The 19216-nt window shown below is 44.8% G+C and overlaps 1 protein-coding gene across 1 annotated transcript in view; it reads left to right on the top strand.

Annotated features, from left to right (window-relative positions):
- Nucleotides 1-13583, top strand: part of LOC118247776 (alpha-2-macroglobulin-like) — a 37361-nt gene extending 23778 nt beyond the window's left edge. Inside the window, exons 19-34 of the mRNA XM_050708221.1 lie at nucleotides 101-329; nucleotides 1496-1622; nucleotides 2222-2343; nucleotides 6079-6130; nucleotides 6782-6865; nucleotides 6992-7168; nucleotides 7669-7753; nucleotides 8284-8440; nucleotides 8732-8806; nucleotides 9548-9713; nucleotides 10710-10933; nucleotides 11519-11737; nucleotides 11984-12111; nucleotides 12470-12560; nucleotides 13151-13225; nucleotides 13401-13583. Coding sequence (XP_050564178.1) covers nucleotides 101-329; nucleotides 1496-1622; nucleotides 2222-2343; nucleotides 6079-6130; nucleotides 6782-6865; nucleotides 6992-7168; nucleotides 7669-7753; nucleotides 8284-8440; nucleotides 8732-8806; nucleotides 9548-9713; nucleotides 10710-10933; nucleotides 11519-11737; nucleotides 11984-12111; nucleotides 12470-12560; nucleotides 13151-13225; nucleotides 13401-13583 — 2194 coding nt within the window. The remainder of the gene's footprint in view (nucleotides 1-100; nucleotides 330-1495; nucleotides 1623-2221; nucleotides 2344-6078; nucleotides 6131-6781; nucleotides 6866-6991; nucleotides 7169-7668; nucleotides 7754-8283; nucleotides 8441-8731; nucleotides 8807-9547; nucleotides 9714-10709; nucleotides 10934-11518; nucleotides 11738-11983; nucleotides 12112-12469; nucleotides 12561-13150; nucleotides 13226-13400) is intronic.
- Nucleotides 13584-19216: the final 5633 nt, after the last annotated feature.

Below are 19216 nucleotides of genomic sequence, written 5' to 3'. Positions count from 1 at the left end.
TTTTGGTGAGAGGGGTCTTTCTAGTAGACAGAGGGATTTTTCAAGGCCACTAAGCATAGATCAAACTATGACTGAAATCTTTCTCTCTGTCTCTCGCCAGCTCTGAAGGAAATGCTGAACTAGATGTGACCATCCCTGACACCATCACCGAGTGGAAAGCCAATGCATTCTGCACTTCATCAGACACAGGCTTTGGCCTATCCCCAACAGTGTCCCTCAGAGCCTTCCAGCCCTTCTTTGTAGAGCTCACCCTGCCTTACTCTGTAGTGCGTGGCGAGGCCTTCACGCTGAAAGCCACAATTTTCAACTACCTAACAGCCTGCATCAGGGTAAGAGATATTCACAACTTTGCTCAGTCTGAGAGCTTAGGAAAGACTACAATGGGCCATTTATAACATAGTTTGCCAAGCCAGCTGACTGATCCCTGATTATAATTTCATATAGGTGTATGTATGTAGGAATTCTTGATGGATTTCATGAAGGAGGAATAAGTTTTTCCAACAACATTTTGAAAGCTGTGTTTGATTCAGAATCTAAAGCTCTGCTAATGAGGCCCCTGGCCTTGACATCCTATATTTATTTTACTGTTCTATACAAACAAGAAACTTGTTATAAGTTATCTTTAGACCATTTAGACTTATATTTATAGACCACATAGACTTAATATCCATAAGGTTATCTGTAGACCACAGTGTCATTGCATACCGATATGGAAAGTCCAGGCTCTCGAGGGTGGATACACTTTTTTAGCCTTTAGTCTCACCTCATATAACCACCTCACAAAGTATCATGCCACATTTGCTTGAATAGACTTCCTCTGATTGATTGCATCTAACCCTAAGACACTGAGCAGAGCTATATAGCTTTAGTATTCTTATCTGCATTCTTTCACCATCAAAGGAGATCAGAGAGAATTTGAGAGGTGATTCTAACGAAATCTCAATCACTTTTGCTTGGTGTTTTACAAACACTAATGTATATTCTAAAAGAAAGGAAGCTGAAACAAGGAGGAACACTGATCCAGTCACTCCAATGCAGTCTCATTACCCTGTCTTTCCTGTTTTGTTTGCTATTTTCAGGTTCCTTATTCCAGTCTCCCTTGTTACCTTACTAGCTTTCACACTGCTGGAGTTTTACCTCTTCACCTAATTAATTGTGATGGGGGGTCTATGAATGAAACTCATGGTTTCATTCATAGCCATTGCTTTGTCCTTACTCACATAACTGATAAATGCTGATAAATTTTCCTTGAATCAATTTCCTTTCTGAAGAGTAATACATGTTGTGTTCTCCACACTTATCTCACCAATCTCTTAAAATTTTACTCACCTCAGTCTTTTTCCATTTTATTACCCCGTTCTTGCCATATCCATGAAATTCTCGGTCCCACAGTATAACCAGCTCTATTACCCATGCCCATGTAGTGCTCTGTCTTCAGTAACTCCAGCTTCTCTGTAATTCCAACCTTCTTGACACTTCTCTGTACAAATGGCAGGTCAGCGTGTCTCTAGCTAAATCTACTCATTTCCTGGCTGCTCCAGTAGAGAAGGAGGAAGAATCGTACTGCATCTGCCTGAATGAAAGGAAAACTGTGGCTTGGGCAGTAACACCAAAATCTCTAGGTAAGAGGCTGGACAACACGGGAATACTAGAATAAGATATCTGTGGCTAGCATCAGGTCTTTGGTGTGAGGAACTAGCACCCCAAACCTGTCTGGAAGTAACTTATATGTGCTAGAAGTGGGAAGTCCAGCTCTGAGGCTGAGACACAATATTAGGATGCAGGTCCTAAACAGACTTTCTAAGGATTGTGGCCTTTTCTCAAAATTTGAATAGAAATCACAAATTCCCTTAATACTTGCAAAGTGCTTAGACGTTCCTGTTGTGGAGCTATGAAGTACCTTAATTTGGCTGGGTCTGAAATATTTAATTCAGAGCTTTCTTCCTCTGAAGCATCCCCAAACAAGACTGTTTGATTTAGAAAACCTGCCCCTCCACTGCTCTTCTTGCTGACTGTTTAGCACCTGCTTGGGTGGCCATCACAAAAGAGGCGGTCTAGAAAATCGCCTGCAGCTGGATCAAGATAAAACACTGGCACATATTTAGCTCTCCTCCTGGAAAATCTCTGTAACACAGCAGAGAGTGCCCAGCACAAACACAAACCCCCATTTCCCTTGTGCTGCCCAGCAGGACTGGCTGACCCTTGTTTCCTTTTCCTCCAGGGCAGGTGGAGTTCTCGGTGAGTGCTGAGGCCCTGCAAAACCAGCAGCCCTGTGGGAACGCCATAGTGGAGACCCCTGAGAAAGGACGGAAGGACACAGTCATCAGACAGCTGCTGGTGGAGGTATGGGGGATTCTGAGTTAGGTGGCACAGAAGAGTAATAATAATTTCATGCTACATAGTAACAGTTGCTGCATGATAAAGATTGTTAAGTCATGATAGCAGAAATAATGGCTCTTATTCTGCCTGCTTCATTAAACTAAGAGTTGATAAATCTCATACAGGCCAACAGATCCCATAACTCATAGAATTGCTGTCTTAAGTAAAAGCAGTGTATTACATTATATAAACAGGAAAAATAAGCAATCATGGCACGTTCATCCCAGAGACATCATCTGGGAGAAAAATGAGAACTCCTTGGTGTTGCCTGTAATAAGTCACAGGGATAGGCTACAAATGGAAGCTTTGCCAGAAAACTTATGTGTCTCCTCCAGCACATGACCAGTACTCTAGAACATGAAACAGTTGCCACGATCTATATGTATTTCCAAACAAAAAATACCATCATTGTTTTGAATTGTTTTTATTCTACTTTTAAGAATGTTTGAACTGACTTTTTATTTTTGCATTCTTTTCTACATTTTTTTCTTAGACACTGTTTTACAATGATTAAACCACAGTTTTTATGATAAATAGGCAGTCATAAAATTTATCCACAGTATTAAGACTCCCTGTGATATTAATGGCAAACAAATAATACTAGCTTTTTGCATAGTGAGTTCTATACAATATCACGTCACAACATTGTCACTCCTATACATGAAAGGAAAGAAATAATCTTACTTAAGAAAATTTAGTCAAGACATCGCAACTCCTCCATAAATTTTAGACATTCCAATTTTCAGTTAGGCAGAGCTAGGATTCATATAATACATAACTTCAGAAAATGTTTTGCTAACCTGTATGTAATGATGGAACAACAATCCTGTTTTTGTTTGTTTGTTTTGTTTTATTTTTAATTTTTCTTATTTACAAATGAATGTGATTGTACAATGCATTCCATGTATCAGGGCACAAAGAACTATTGAACATTTCAGGAAAAAATTTGCAATTTCATACATGCCTTCTGGAAAAAGAGTAATTACTTTGTTCTTTGAAGATACTGGAAGATAATTGCTTCTGAATTTTAAGAGAGTCTTTCCTCCCAGATTGTGGGGTAGTGAAAATAACTGAATAAGAATTAAAACAACTTCTGTTGAGTTGTCTAAGAGATTACTGGTATTACTCTGTTATTGTAATGAAGTAATTAGTCTACCTCATCTAGCCCCGAGTGGATAGAATCAGAGATTAGCATCCAACAATTAATTAGCAGGGGTGGATACAGTGCAACTTGCTTGGAGTGGAGCTTTGTCGTCCCAAACACACGAATGTCAGTACCCCCAGCAGCAGGTCATGGGACTCTAGGGAGAGCAAAGGGAGATGACCAGAGCCCCTGGGGAATCCTCTTGCCCCTTGGGAAACCAATCCTTGATGAAAGCTAGTTGGGATACAGGATTTTTTTTTCACCCAGGAATTGCATATCTGGAGAGGAAAATCTTTTGAATAGTTAGTTTTGTATATTTTAATTTCCTGTTGAAATGTTCAAAATCAAACAAAACAATGAATTCTCATTTAGTTGCATTTCAGGGTGGTACACTGAAACAAACACCAGGAGCCTTTGCAAACAAGCATTTAGCTCGGTCGTAGTTTATCCTAATGCTTTCTCTCTTTTTATTGGATTTTGAATTTTCCCCAAGCTTTTAATCTTTCTCCATCTTTTTATATTGAAGAGTGAGAGACAACATGTTTTAACCGTGTGAGAATGTCAGGGTAATACCATTTTTTACATGCTGGAAAAAAAAATCAGCTGGCAAAAGCTGGAAACCAGTAATGAAGAAATGGCAAGACTCCTGTCTGGAGGATAAAAAAAATGTTGAGAGGATCTTACTAAATTAAACTCTTGAAAAAAAAATGTTTTCTAGTAAAGATTTGATTCCTGAGTTTTATGCAGAATATTCTAGATCACCTCAACAGAAAATGTCTTCTTTTCCGACTTTTCTGAAAAACTGGTCGAGAATTTTCTGAAATAGAGGAACAGAGGTTACCCTCACTAAATGTGGCCAAAAATCACCAGTTGAGTGGCGTATATTTAAATATTGGTTTTTCTAATATGTCACTTGTGGGAGCATTGGAGTGCTTTAGTTATCACCTGTCAAAACTCTTGCATGAATATCTTATAGTGTCACAATCAGCTGTAAACAGAGTCTGAAATGTTCTGCTAGGCTGGACTAAGGAAAGTATCACCTTGGAAGATAGAGCCCTGTGGCTTCATTAGCACTGTCGGTAACATTACCTTGCATGCTATCAGCTTTATAAACTGTGAAGCCACGAGGTTTCTTTGAGTAATTGGAAAGGAAAGAATAGTATTAAATTTCGTGTTTGTAATTAGGCATGTTATAATTCTGTGATATAGATGACAGATGTCATCTACCTGGACTTCTGTAAGGCTTTTGACACAGTCCCACATGACATCCTGATTTCTAAATTGGAGAGAGATGGATCTGAAGGGTGGACCATTCGGTGGATAAGGAATTGGCTTGAAGGTTGTACTCAGAAAGTGGTGGTCAGTGGCTCTATGTCCAGGTGGAGGCCAGTGACGAGTGGTGTCCCTCAGGGGTCTGTCCTGGGACTGGTACTGAGTGCACCCTCAGCGAGTTTGCAGATGACACCAAGCTGAGTGGTGCAGTTGATACAACATAAGGAAGGGATGACATCCAAAAGGACATGGATAGGCTTGAGAAGCAGGCCCACGTGAACCAAATAAGGTTCAACAAGTCTAAGTGCAGGGTGCTGCACCTGGGCCAGGGCAATCCTGGACCTGAGGACAGACTGGTAGAAGAACTCATTGAGAGCAGCCCTGTGGAGAGGAATTGGAGGTTCTGGTAGATGAGAAACTTGACATGAGCCAGCAGTGTGCACTTGCAGCCCAGAAGGCCAACTTCATCCTGGGCTGCATCAACAGAGGAGTGGCCAGCAGGTCGGGGAAGGTGATTGTCCCCTTCTGCTCTGCCCTTGTGAGGCCCCACTTGGAGTGCTGCATCCAGGTCTGGGGCCCCAGCACAAGAACGGTGTGGAGCTGTTAGAGCAAGTCTGGAGGAGGGCCACAAAGATGATCAGAGGGCTGGGGCACCTCTCCTATGAAGAAAGGCTGAGAGAGCTGGGGCTGTTCAGCCTGGAGAAGAGAAGGCTCCGTGGAGACCTCATTGTGGCCTTTCAGTACTTAAAGGGTTCTTATAAAAAGGATGGAGAGGTACTCTTTACTCAGGTAGATAATGACAGAACAAGGGGGAATGGTTTTAAACTGAAAGAGGGGAGATTTAGATTGGATGTCAGGAAGAAATTCTTTACTCAGAGGGTGGTGAGGCACTGGAACAGGTTGCCCACAGAGGTTGTGGATGCCCCATCCCTGGAGGAGTTCAAGGCCAGGCTGGATGGGGCCCTGGCAAACCTGATCTAGTGGGTGGTGTCCCTGCCTATAGCCTGGGGGGTTTGGAACTAGATGATCTTTAATGTCCCTTCCAACCCAAGCCATTCTATGATTCTATGATTTTATGATTCTATCATCAGTTTTGTGTACAGAGGAATGTCTTTGTAAGCAACTTCTAAAGGCTTTGCATTATGAAGTAATTACCACAGGAGAATTTGCAAGTATTTTGTTTTCTCTTTAGTGTCCCTTCTAGTTTCTCTGCTGATAATTCTTTTATTTCTTTTTCTGTCTATTTCTCACTTTTTGCTTTTTTTCTTCCCTCTTCCCCAAAGCCAGAAGGGATGGAGGTGGAAACTACGTATAACTCTGTGATCTGTGCATCTGGTAAGAGCTTCTTTCTAGGACTTTTTTTTTCTTTTTTTTTTCTTTTCCCTGAAGAAAAGACTAAGACATAAGGAGAAAATGAGGCTTAAAAATTATAGACATCTAATGAAACTGAATAAACTAGATGTATCTCCAACTGGTAGTGAAACTAATTCTTCCTAAACAGCTGTGATTGTAATAGTTTCTGCAAGTGCAGAGGCAGAAGCATAGCTCTTAGGAAGTGAGGCTGCCTAGGTCCCTGTGGGGACAGAATATCTGGTATTTATTAGGGTTATCTCTAATGTCTTTCATTCTATGCAAGTAAAATCACAAACCGAACTCTGCCAGGACTGCCCACCAAAGCAGGAGAGGCCAGAAAAATAGGCTAGAAAGTGTATTTTCCAAACCAGGCCAGCTGATAGTGCAATGTAGAAATCCATAACATTTTGTGTGTGAGAGTATTGCAGGCCCAATGGAAAATGTGCAGGATGGGAGGATTCCACAACAAAAATGCAGATGAATGGATTTGTTGAAGGCAGGAAACCCCTGTGCAGTGAACTGTATCTCAACCAATTAGCTGACACACATGCATGTAGACATATCAGGAAGCATAACCAAACTGATCTGGTTGTTGTTGTTATTGTTGTCGTTGTTTTGTTTTGTTCTTCCCAGAAAAATCAATGTCAGAGACAGTTGCTCTAGTTCTCCCGGAGAATGTGGTGGATGGTTCAGCCAGAGCATATTTCTCAGTGCTAGGTAAGTGAAGCACTTTCAGTATCACATACTATTTTAAAACACTGCCATGTTTTTTCAACCTGTGCATAGTTGTCCTCTGAGCCCTGAATTGTGCTAATGTGCCCTTGAAAATCTCTCATTACCCAGGTGACATCATGGGCACTTCCATGCAGAACCTGCACCAGCTCCTCCAGATGCCATTTGGCTGCGGGGAACAGAACATGGTCCTGTTTGCACCCAACATCTATGTCCTGGACTATCTGAACAAGACAGGGCAACTGAGTGAGGAGATCAAATCCAAGGCCATTGGATACTTAGTGAGCGGTGAGCTGGGACACAGCTTCTCTGTTAATTCCTTTCCTTGGCATATGGATAAGGACACTTGACCACTGGCATGTATGATCTAGGGGAGGTTTTCCTAGTGCATTCTCTGGAAGGGGACATGATCCTGTAGTAGGTTGAGTGCATATAATACAGTATCTACAAGAGAGGGAATTCTGCACTCAGGTAGAGGTGCAGGGTGAGAGAGGACCCTGTCCAAACAGGAACATAGAAAAAGTCCAGAACTGGCAATAAAAAAACTCTTTTCTGTAAGAAAATGATTTTATGAAATATATAAATCAGTCTGTAACCATTAATCTTGGCAGCTGCTTATACTGAATCACAGGCCCCAGAAGGTCTTTAGGATTGAGATTTCAGAAGCGTTCTTCACCTTTGGCTGGGCCTGAATTTTTACAGCCGGAACAATTTCTGCTACATTTCATTTGTATGACTCCTTGAAAAGTACTGAGACAACAAAAATATTCTTCTGCTCTCCATTTCAGGGTATCAAAGGCAATTGAACTATAAACACTGGGATGGTTCTTATAGCACCTTTGGGCCCCAATATGGGCAGGTTGGGAATACCTGGTAAGACTTCAGTACCACTGGCTTTGTATTTTTGCTCTTCATTCCCTCCCTTTTCTCAGTGTCCTCTTGTGCTTGGTCATTGTGAAAGCTGAAATGGAGGTGGAGGTGAAAGGATAATCATGACATCATAAATAATCATGTGGGATAAGAACAAGGAAGGATGCTAAGGGAGATCCCCTTTAGGTTTGTAATGGTGCACTGATAGCTATTTACCTCCCCAGTACCCTGGTTCAGCTCAAGTAAGGATGACCCTCAGGATGCCCAAGCAAGTTCTTTTTAACAGATGATGATGAATCCGTAGAATGCAATTGCCCACCTACCCGCAGTCCTCATGTCTGTGAATGGCAGTTACTTTTAGCATTGGTGCCTGTCTCACCAAATTGCTAAGCTAGTTTGCAGTTTCCAACCAGTCCACATAACCAAGTTCTGGAGCTTCTACTGCTTTCTTCCAGAACAGTGATGTCTGCATGGGCCCCATCACCTGTGATGGATACAGGGCCGGCTGTCTCAGTTCCCTCTGTTGCTTTCAGGCTCACAGCCTTTGTCCTCAAGTCCTTTGCCCAGGCCCGGCCATACATCTTCATATATGAGAAGCACATCCAGGATGCTTTGATCTGGCTCACTCAAAAGCAGAAGCAGAATGGTTGCTTCCGCAGTTCTGGGACACTCCTGAATAATGCCATGAAGGTAATATATCTGCCTGTTTGGCTCCATATGGGCTTTGTGAGGCTGGAAGTTGACTGTAAGTCAGCCTGGGACCAAAAGAGATATATCAGCACTTGGGGATTGGGAAGGAGGGGGAATCTATGTATATGAACTATTAAAAAAGCAGGAAGAAGCCAATAGCAACTTCTGAAGGACTTAACCATAAGTAGGAGGCTAGGAAGAATTTGTCCTTGCATGATGTAGATAGCATAGCACAGGGAGAAGTCAGTGGTGCTCTGTGGGAATGACGTCTACTTTTATGTTTCCCTGCAGGGTGGAGTGGACAATGAGGTCTCACTGACGGCCTACATCACTATTGCATTGCTGGAGATTCCTCTGCCTGTAACTGTATGTGTCACCTGAGTCACTATTGGTAGTAACTTACCCTACTAGGCTCCCACAGATTATCAAGCCCGTTTACCTTTTAAAGAGGAAATACTGTCTGAATATTCTTTCTTTTCAAGCCCAGACTAGAATAACATTTCCTCCAGCCTCCTCCCTTGTCCAATCCTGTCTCCCACATAAACATTTCATTTAATCTTATTCTAAGTTCTTTTGTGAAGGATCTTGCTTTTGCTCATTTAAAAGAATACACCATGGATTAACTGTGAGTTAAATAATATTTAAATCCCAGAAATGACCCAGATAGGCTTTCTACATCCAAAAAATTCTCCTTTTCTGTTGAAATTGTACATTCCTGCCAGAACACTAGTAAGAGCCTACTGTGTTGGCACAACACCCCATGCAATTAGTCAGGTAATGAATACTTTCCTAGGCAGAAGGATTAGAGACCTACTTCCCCCTTTTAAAATCAAACTGGAAAAAAACATTGTAACATGATGTATTAGAAAAGACATGATGTATTAGAAAAGAGAAGGTACTAAATGAGGAACAGCCTCTGACTGTCCATTTGTTACCTGGGGTAGCAGACATGGAGGGGAAGGAACAAATAATGGTACAATCTCCATCAGACAGACGAGTGGGGTTTCCAAGGGTCCGTGTGTACCATGGACCTATTCTTCCTGTTTTTCTACGATAGAATTCTGTGAGAGAGCTTGTTGCCCAGTCTCACTGTCTCCCTCTCCACAGTACTCGGTGGTGCGTAATGCTCTCTTCTGCCTGGAAACGGCAGCAAATGGGAAAGAAAACCACGTGTACACCAAGGCACTGCTGGCATACGCCTTTGCTCTGGCAGGAATGGAGGAGAAGCGGAAGGCGTTGCTTGGCTCACTTGAAAAGGAAGCGGTGAAAAAGGGTGAGCGTTCCTGGTGGGACGTTGCTTTCTTCCAGCGCACAGACCTTATCTTTTCCCTTGATAAAATGACTTTTGTCGGCGGGGCAGTGGGTGCAGGAAATGGCTTGTGTGGGTGGGGAAAAGTGTAGGGAGAGGAAACACTTGTGCAAGGTGGTTGCATTTTTGACAGCTCCCTCTCAGTGTCCAGTCCTACTTCTCTGCTCTGAGGGGATTCCTCAGGAGGCACTGCACAGCACACCATCGGTGCTGAGCAAAAGCATGACTCTGCTAGCATCTCACCTCGGTCTGCTCTTCTTGTAACGCCAACCACTGCTTAGTAAAGGCTTAGCAATGTTTATGGCCGCTCCTTCCTCCCAGCGGATGTGCTCGACACAGAACAAAGTACAGAGGATGATAAACCAGGGAAGAGAGAGATGTGCTGAGACACAAGACAAACATACGGGTCATTTCAGAGGTCCTAGCGTAAGCTAAGTGTCTTGCAGGAAACCGCATAAAAACTCAGAACTGTTCTGGTAAAGTCAGCCTGAACAAGCCAGTTTGCCCAAGCGTTGTCTGTCACAGTGGTGAAGGAAGCATCATCAGCACCTTCTGCCTTCTGCACCACTTCTGTGGGTGGCTCTCAAGCCCCGCTCTCATTTTCCCTCACGGAGTTTGTTACTTGTCCCACCCAGGCATCTCTACTCAAAATGGGACAGTGTCCCAGCCTGGTGCTCTATGTAGATCTCTGGCTCCTTGAGGTGTTCAAGCCTTTAAATGCCTCCATGAGCGTGGAGTTTAAGTGGAAGTGGTATCCTGGCGCGAAGACAGGGCCTCAGCACTCCTAGACTAGTTGTAAACATGCAAGGAGTGAGGTGCTATTTCACCCTTCCTGTTTCATCCTGTATTTGCATGCTGGGGGCTTTGTCCTCACCGCAGCACCAACAGGGTCAGTAACTCCTTTTGTGCAAGTAACTATTCCTTGTTGTCTTCTTTGCCCGCTCCCTGCCTCCTGTGAAGATGGGTCTGTTCACTGGCAGCGGCCTGGGAAAGAGATGGTGGCTGATCTCCCCTACTATCGCTACCGAGCTCCCTCTGCTGAAGTGGAGATGACGGCCTATGTGCTCCTTGCTCACCTCACCACACAGCCGGCACCTTCCCGGGAGGAGCTGTCGTTTGCATCTCTTATTGCAAAGTGGATCAGCGGTCAGCAGAATCCCAATGGAGGCTTCTCCTCCACCCAGGTGAGCAACTTCCCTCCCGTGACCTCACACATCAATGTCAGGAGACTGTCAGAGTGTCAGAGAGCAAGGTAGGAGCACAGTAAGGTTTGCCCAGGCAGGAACTGTACCCCTGCAGTCTAGCCCTGTAGCATCTGCCGCAGCTACCAAATTCCAAAAGGCTGGAGGACAATATATATGTCAAGTAGAACCACTGGGAGTGACTGGTATTTTGATTCATGCCCTGGCTTTCTTGACAAGGAGGGACAGAACGGCAGTGGCACGAGTGACACTGCAATTTGGAGCCCCCACCACAATTTGTGTGTGCGTACGCAGGTGCTGCTTCCCCTGTGGAGAATGGCTTTGAAGGCTCCACAGAGCTCCACGACAGGGAGTTGAGGGACACGCAAGTGCTGTGCAGAGGACACAGCGAGAGAATGGAAGCGTGTAAAAACTCACCTTTCCATCTCTCCTTACTTGAGACTGGAGAAAGCGGAGAATGGAGGAGAGGGTGCCCGCCGCCAGCAAAGGGCAGTCTCTGGGAGGATGGGTTGTGGAACGGCTGACTGGGCTAACCCGGCCCTGGGTGCCGGGACCTGTCTCTTGCAGGACACAGTGGTGGCTCTGCAAGCCCTGTCTCTGTACGGAGCTGTCACCTACGCCAAGAGTGGAGCAGCTTCCCAAGTGACCCTGAGATCTGGAGGGGACTTCCAGCAGGACTTCCAAGTGGACCCCTCAAACCGGCTGCTGCTCCAGCGCGTGTCCCTGCCCCAGGTGCCAGGGGAGTACAGCGCAGAGGTGTCTGGTGAAGGATGTGTCTACCTGCAGGTGAGGGTGATGGAGGCAGATGCTGTCCTGGGAGGGGAGCCCCTTCCCCGGCAGGAGCCAGGGAGAGGACAGGAAGGACAAGGGAGAGGGGAGGAGTGTGGGGGAAGGCCTCTGGTAGAGGAGAAAAGTGTTGGTGTGCGGGGGAGAGAGAGCGGGATGGACAGAGCTGGGCCCGTAGACGATGGTCTCTCTCCTGGGTTGTGCACGCACACACACGCTCACACAGAGCTGCTGGCTCTCCCCCAGACGAGCCTGAGGTACAACGTGCAGCCCACGCAGGAGAATGCGCCCTTCACGCTCCATGTGTACACCATCCCAGAGACATGTGAGGACTCCCGGACTCCCAAGGTCTTTGACATAGGCATAAACGTCAGGTAAGTCCGTGCTTGGTCTGAGCCTTCCTGAGAAGCCATGGGAGCTGGAGGAGCCTTGGTGGTCCAGGGTGAGCCAGTCTGGGTGGGGCAGGGCAGCCCCCCGCAAGGTGGGCCAGAAGCAGCTGGGCTGGGAGGAGAGGCTGTGGAGGAAGGGGGCATCCTGCAGGGGTGAAGCTGTGTGGGGAGCCCAGGGCTGCAGGAGTGAGGGGTGGCACAGGTGACTTGGGAAGTGACATGGGCTGGAGAAGAAGGTGTTGGGCTGCCAGAAAGCGGTGGGATGTCAGGCGTTAGGGAAGAAGTGGAAGCACCCCCAGCTTTGACATGAGGTGCTCTGAATGTTTGCTGCTTGGTTCCTCAGTTACACAGGCGAGCGCAACGTCTCCAACATGGTGATTGTTGATGTGAAAATGCTGTCGGGATTCATCCCTGTCAAGTCCTCAGTAAGAAAGGTAGGAGCCCACGTGAATTATTTCTCCAAGGATATCTGCCCCTAATCCATTCTCTTTTTTAAAGGAGCCCCTAGTTCTTCTCCTGGTACCTTTTCCACTTTTAGCCGTGCCTCATTTTTCCCCTGGTTCTTCTATCCATCTCCTGTCTCCAGATCTCCCGTGGTGCACGAGGGATTCCAGTAGCAGCAGCCCCTTCTCACACCTGTACCACTTTTGGTAGCTTGCATTAATGTATTGTGTGGACCTGAGCCTGAGATTTGGGAAGAGACCTTCAGGTCCAATTTCAAGTATTCAGGAGCCTCAAAAGATTTTCAATAGCTGTGAAAATGTCATTCCCTCATCACTTTTTTTACTTTTTTTTTTTTTGTCAAAGAAGTGCTACAGCATGAGATGGTCAGAACTGGGATAAGACTTACTGTGAGGGGCTCTACGCAAGAGCATTTGCTGATTCCTATAGGACGTATTTTGCCCATGCATTACTTCTCAGCCTCTACCTGCTAAAAGTTTCATGATAGGAAGAAGGTTCAGTGAGTTGAAGGAGGAGTGACATCCCTTCAGGTCTGTAACTCTTCCTGGTCTTCTCTTTCCAGCTCTCAAGCATTCGGCCTCTCCAAATCCAGCGAACAGAAGTCAGCTCAAACCACGTTCTGGTGTATGTAGAGAAGGTGAGGACAAACTCAGGGTTGCAGAGGGATACATGATGGAGCTCTGAATTACATTGGCAATAGCATGGACAAAGAAGTAATGGAATGTTAAGCACCTCGAGCCTTGTAACCATGAAACACAAGCCTGTTTGCCAGTCTCCTCGTCTCTCTCGCATGGATGACTCCCCCATCTCAGCCCTCAGCAGGTTTTCTCTCCGTGCCTGCACACAGATCAGCCCACACCTGCCCACCAGCCACCGGCTCCCCCAGTGTGGGGAAAGGCCCCAGGGTTTCCCCTTGCCCCTCAGCCAGGCCACACACACCCCCAGGGCCCAGGGCACTGGTGGCAGGGAGAGCACTCGTGGAAGGAGGCCAGTGAGGAGACACCGGGAGAGACCAAGGCAGATGCAGAGGCACCCCTAAACCTCCCCTGCTTCCCTTCTCCAGCTGAACCACGAGACCTTGAGCTTTTCCTTCATGGTGGAGCGGGACATCCCTGTGCAGGGCCTGAAGCCAGCTCAGGTGAAGGTCTATGACTACTACGAGACAGGTAAGTGCGGGTCTGGGGGTGCCCTTGGGAACGAGTACGGGGAGTTGGATATGTGGAGGTGCATGGGAGCTCTGGGGACCCACAGCTGCCCCTGGCACCCATCCCTATGCCAGCCAACAGCCCTGCTCTCTCCTTCCCCTTCTGTTTTCCAGATGAGTTTGCCACACAGGAGTACAGCGCTCCCTGCACCACAGGTAGGGTATGGAGTGCTCTTCTCTTCTTCAGAGTTTTCTACATCTTCCTCACCGTGCATGAGGTTTTCCAGTCAGTGCTTATCTCTGTCTGACAGTTATTTTGAATGAGATTTTCCCAGTGCATAGGCACAGATTTTGGATGCAAAACTGTGAACACAGGAGACACAGTGGTGTTGTCTCACTGAAAACTGACTCTCCTTGAATTCTTACAGTCAGGTTCTTCTGGCTTGACTGAAGGTTATTGTCCAGTTGGTGCCCCATATCCTTCTTCTTTGAGCTCGAGTTTCTTACATCATTTTTGTTGTCTTGGCATCAGGGTATCTGCTGGTCCTTCCTGAATGCTCCTGCTAGTGTAGCTATGGGATCTTGCTGATCATGGGACTTGGCTCTTCCAAGCCACCTGGCACTCTGCTTCCCAGAAGCGCGCTGTCTAAATCAATAGAACAAATCAAGGTCACCAACATATATATCCCATACAGCAGCATGTCACGGTCTGACCTTCCATGATACTGTACCATGCTCCAGAATCTCCTGCCCAAGCATGGTATACCTTTTCACTAAGGCTGTAATATGGTGCTGCTCGTAGCTCCTCATTTCCTACTCTGAGTATACAGCCATAAGTGCAGCAAGAAGTCCTCATCAAGGAGGAATCCTGCACAGCCCTTACTATTGAAATGGTTTGTCCATTTTAAGAACTTGGGTTTTCCTCCCTCGTGTGGTGAGAGAAAACTGCCCTAGTGACAAACCCACACCTGTACACACAGCAATGACATTTTTCATGGGGGGAGCATAGCTATACAATGTGGCACCCCAGCCTGCTTAGCAATTGTATGTGGCAAAGCCTTACATGCTGGTGGCACATAGCGCAAGATGTATCATGCTGCACTCTTTCTCTCCTCTTGAGAGAGGGAACTAGCATATCTCTCTAACTCCTGTCCCCTTCCATTTTCTCTCGTCCTTGCAGAGGAAGTAGATCAGGGCAACGCATGAGGAATACTCCAAGCTGCTAGACCCCACCTGCCTCACTATCACCACCATCTACAGAGAGAATAGACTGACATTTGGATAGTGCCTGCAAGGAATGAAAAATGAACTTTACAAACAAATTAACTGTACTGACCAATGATTCTTGAACAGCTTATTCCCAGTTCTGTTTCTTGCTGCTCAATCTCCAGTCACAGCTTTAATCTCTCTGGCTTCTTAGGTTGAAGAGCATCCCATCCAGCCATGCTTCCATGCCTGTGTGCAGAACTGTAAGGCTGACAGTTATAAAGATAGAAGACGATATAAGTCAGGGTCAGCTTTTCTAATGTAGCTCTCTCCAAGATGTTTACTCCAAACGTGTTAGCTGAGATTCTGTCTAAACAATGGAGAAGGACAGGTACTTCTTGAGAGCAATTTCTATTCCCTGGCTTAGAAACCATGACTTGATTGAATTGCTCTCTGCAGGTGCCTATCCATGTCTCTTACCTGGAGGCAGTCCGGATGATCAACTAACGTTACACAAAATAATGTGCCCAGGAGCCACTCCTTCCAGGATTGTTTCTTATTCTTAGAAGTGTGGGAGTAGATTAACAGTCTGCCCTCTTCTAAATTAAATATGAAGCTTAGAACATGCAAGGGGTGTTGGGGCAGTGGAGGGCCAGAGGGATATATGCATGTATTGTGCTTTCAGCTGATAACTTATAATAATAGCCTGTTCTCCAGATGAAGCTTGGGCCTTCTTGTGGAAACTTCCATGTGTTGTAACTGCTGCTTCTTGGAGGTTCCCAGGGAGTTATGAGTAAACACCGTCTTGGCAAGCAGCATGGCCTAGAAGCTAATAGCATTTACCAGTACCCTAACTATCTGAGTCTAGTATAAATAGCATGTTTATTTAAATCATAGGGTTGCTTTGGTGAAACTGTCCCTAATCCTCTTATATTAAGGTGTATCCAGGTTGTGACTGTTTATTCTCATTAAATGCTTATTGCTAGATATCATGGCTTGTTGTATATCCAAAGTATGCACAGCTAGTTGTTGCATCCAATTTTCTCTTAGTGCGCCTATCCAAACAATGGTACTGAAAACAAATAAAATTCTTCAGCTATTTTGCTAAATATTAATATTATTTCACGTTATCTCTTGGTGATTGGTGTTTGCTCACCCAAGACCTTTTTGACATCTCATATTCAGAGAAGCCTATGAAATCAACAGGCTTCAGAGAATGCTGAGCAAAATTTCTAATTGAGCATGAATATTAATTCCATTTTTATTTGATTTAGAAATAGTAAAACCATTTCCTACCATAATTTATTTTCCAGGTGCTCAAAGCAACATAGTTTTTGGTTTCTGAATGAAACTGTTTTCAAAGATTTTAGACTGTTGCAATTTGCCTTTGAAGCATGTAAAGCGTGCTCCATGGGGGCAGAAATGGAACATTCAGATATTCTTGTGCTTTCCTACAGTAGCGTTGATAAAGTTTCCTGTGTCATATGCCATGGAGGGCCTGCAAACATGTGACTGACAATTCACATCCTAGTCAAGCAGAGGGATGTTAAACTACTTTACAGATGTGGGCTAGGTGGGGAACTCCAGCCAGATGATAAGTGATGTGGCTACTCATGGGCAGCAATTAGGTGTTGTCTAATTTAACCCGGCAGCAGCCAAATATTGTGTTAACTCTTTCTATGGTAGAAAACCATTATCCAAATTCTGTGAATGGAACATATTCCAGAGATTTTACAGATTTTTAAACTAAATTGTCATGATGATCACTTTGTTTCATTTGAGGCAGAAAAGATGCAGCAGCATAACCATGGTAAACTACTTGCCAAAAAGCAAATGAAACTAAAGGAGCTGTTGACATCTATCTACAGGTTGCTGTAAAGGAGGGTCTGTATTTGCAAACCTATGTCTGTATTCACAAATTTGCACACCTGGCACTTTTGAACCTGCTTGCCCTTAACTAAGTCTCAGCTGGGACTGTGTACCTCCAATACTATCTCTAATAATCCCAAAGCAGGAGGGCAACTATAAAAAAAAAAAAAAGAAAAAAAAAGTGCCAGAGCAAACTGCTTTCCTCACAAAATGATGAGTTTTAGCTCATAGAAGGGAAAGAGGGTCTTCAGACACCCACATGGATGATGACAACTCAAAGAGCTTAAGCAACATTAAAATAAATATAAGTTATTTGCTTAATCTGTGACATAGTACTGACAACCTGGGTCTGTGCATATGAAAGAAGCTGCATGAGGGACTCCTACAGATGTGTTTGCTTAAGCTATCATTGGAAGGTTCAAAGGCACTTCTGCACACAGAGCAATTCAAACAAAATACACCACATGCCATATGACCTAGTGAGCTAGGGCTGATCTCTACGGCATCCTTGGGAGAGACCCTTGGGAGACTAGAGAGTATGTGATAATTTGTGTAACTAACATGCAAAAAGTTTAACCCAAACTACCAGAGAGGGATCCAGGGCCTCTATGAATTCTGCTGAAACACTCTAAGCCTAATTGTGAGCCTAGCTGTAAGCCTAGTTAGGAAAGAGTTAGAAACATACTAGCACTCCGGTTGATTTGTTTTGTTTCTAAAGGACATACCCAGATGATGGGAACTCAGGTATCAGACAAGCAATTTGGTAATCATCCCATACAAGCTGGCCAATTATAAGAAAAAGTTCCACTCAAACTTTCGTTGCTATACCTATTCAGAGTTTATAGGTACAGTAAGGCTGATACATAAGCATTAGACAAAAGAGCACGGTTATTTAGTTAAATAAAAGCTTCTACAAAAACACTCTGTTGTGCTTCCTTGGGCCATCACACCTTCTAAACTACTGCTAACTCCATGTAACACATCAGACTAGGTCAGCTAGGGTCAGGCAAGATCAGCAACTTGTCAAAGGGGAGAAAATGAAAACTGTACTAAAATTACTCAAAAGAATATAGTAGACCTCCAGGCCTCCTCTAAGGGGAATAAGATAAAGTTTTCATTAAAAAATGCAACAATTTTGGCTCAGAAGGTCGATCTTGTTTGAAATTCTGGATGATGTTAAGTTCCCAGTCCCTCTCTGATTTCACTTCAGCTGTTTGGAAACAAACTGACAATGTCTTCAGTGCCAGAATGGGAAAGGTTTCCTTTCATGGATCCTCCCTTCACTTCTATCTGTTCTGAAAAATCAGTTTGGACAGCTTCTACAGCCCGCCTGCTGCACAGCAGTGATTTCACCACGGAATCGCAGGAGTTATATGAAGAGAGGTTTATGTCCAAGAACTATCTTGCAGAAAACACCCACATCTACAAGCAGGGAGCCAAGTTTCCAGGGCATAGTGGACCAGGCAGAATTCCCTTTCCTCCTAGAGAACTGGCAAGTATGATGACAAACCTCCCCACTGCCAAAAAATGTCTGTCTCCTGGTATTCCCGAAGACTTGCCAAACACTTTCTTGCAATGGATGGCTCTTTATCTAAATCTCAGTCCACTTCACAGTCTGAGCTGCTGATGGGAAGAGAGAAAAGGCACACTAACAAAAAATAAGGCCAGAGGCATCTTTGGAGAATCAAGACTTAATTTATTTATATTGTCATTTCTTTTTTTTGTGTTGAGGTGTCCTTATGTAACGTTTCAGTAGGCCACCTTAACAAGAAGATCCTCTAGAGGCACAGACATGAGCTGATCCAGCAAGGCTCACACAAGATGTGTTCTTCAAGCGTTTCCCTGTTCAGCTTTGTCTGGAGGTGAGGAAATGACAGAATGAGAGATGGTTCCTGAGGAAGCAGTATCCAGAGCCCCAGACATCTTCCCTGCGTTCTGGTGGCTCCTTCTTTCATGCCATGTGAGTTCAAGCCCAGTTAAATCCTAGGAACCTATGTCACCTAAAATTCTGAGTTGCAGATGGATTGGGAATGGCTGGACATGTTCAAGAAATCCTTGCTACCGAGATGGAAGGGGAGGCAGAGATATCTGCCTTAGAAAGCATGTGCTACCCCAGTACATGTTCTCTCTCAGCACCTGGATTTCCCAAAGGATGGGAAGAAAAAAAAAAAACAAAAAAAAACACCAGGGCAGATTGACAGGTCCCCACTGAAGACATGTCAATAGCATCATCATTTCCCCGAGACAGCTGGGAGGCAATTCCTCAATATGACATACACAGAGGAAAATACAAGTGCCTCTGTGTAAATTAAGGCAATAACATTGGGATGGAGCCTCAGTGAACAAAAATGAAAGGCTTACACAGGACATGAGGTAGCCAGTATTGCATTCCTTCTCTGTACTAAGGTA

This window comes from Cygnus atratus, chromosome 1 (assembly GCF_013377495.2).
Source record: "Cygnus atratus isolate AKBS03 ecotype Queensland, Australia chromosome 1, CAtr_DNAZoo_HiC_assembly, whole genome shotgun sequence".
In the NCBI taxonomy this organism is placed as follows: domain Eukaryota; kingdom Metazoa; phylum Chordata; class Aves; order Anseriformes; family Anatidae; genus Cygnus; species Cygnus atratus.
This window is presented reverse-complemented; position numbering and strand designations above follow the sequence as displayed.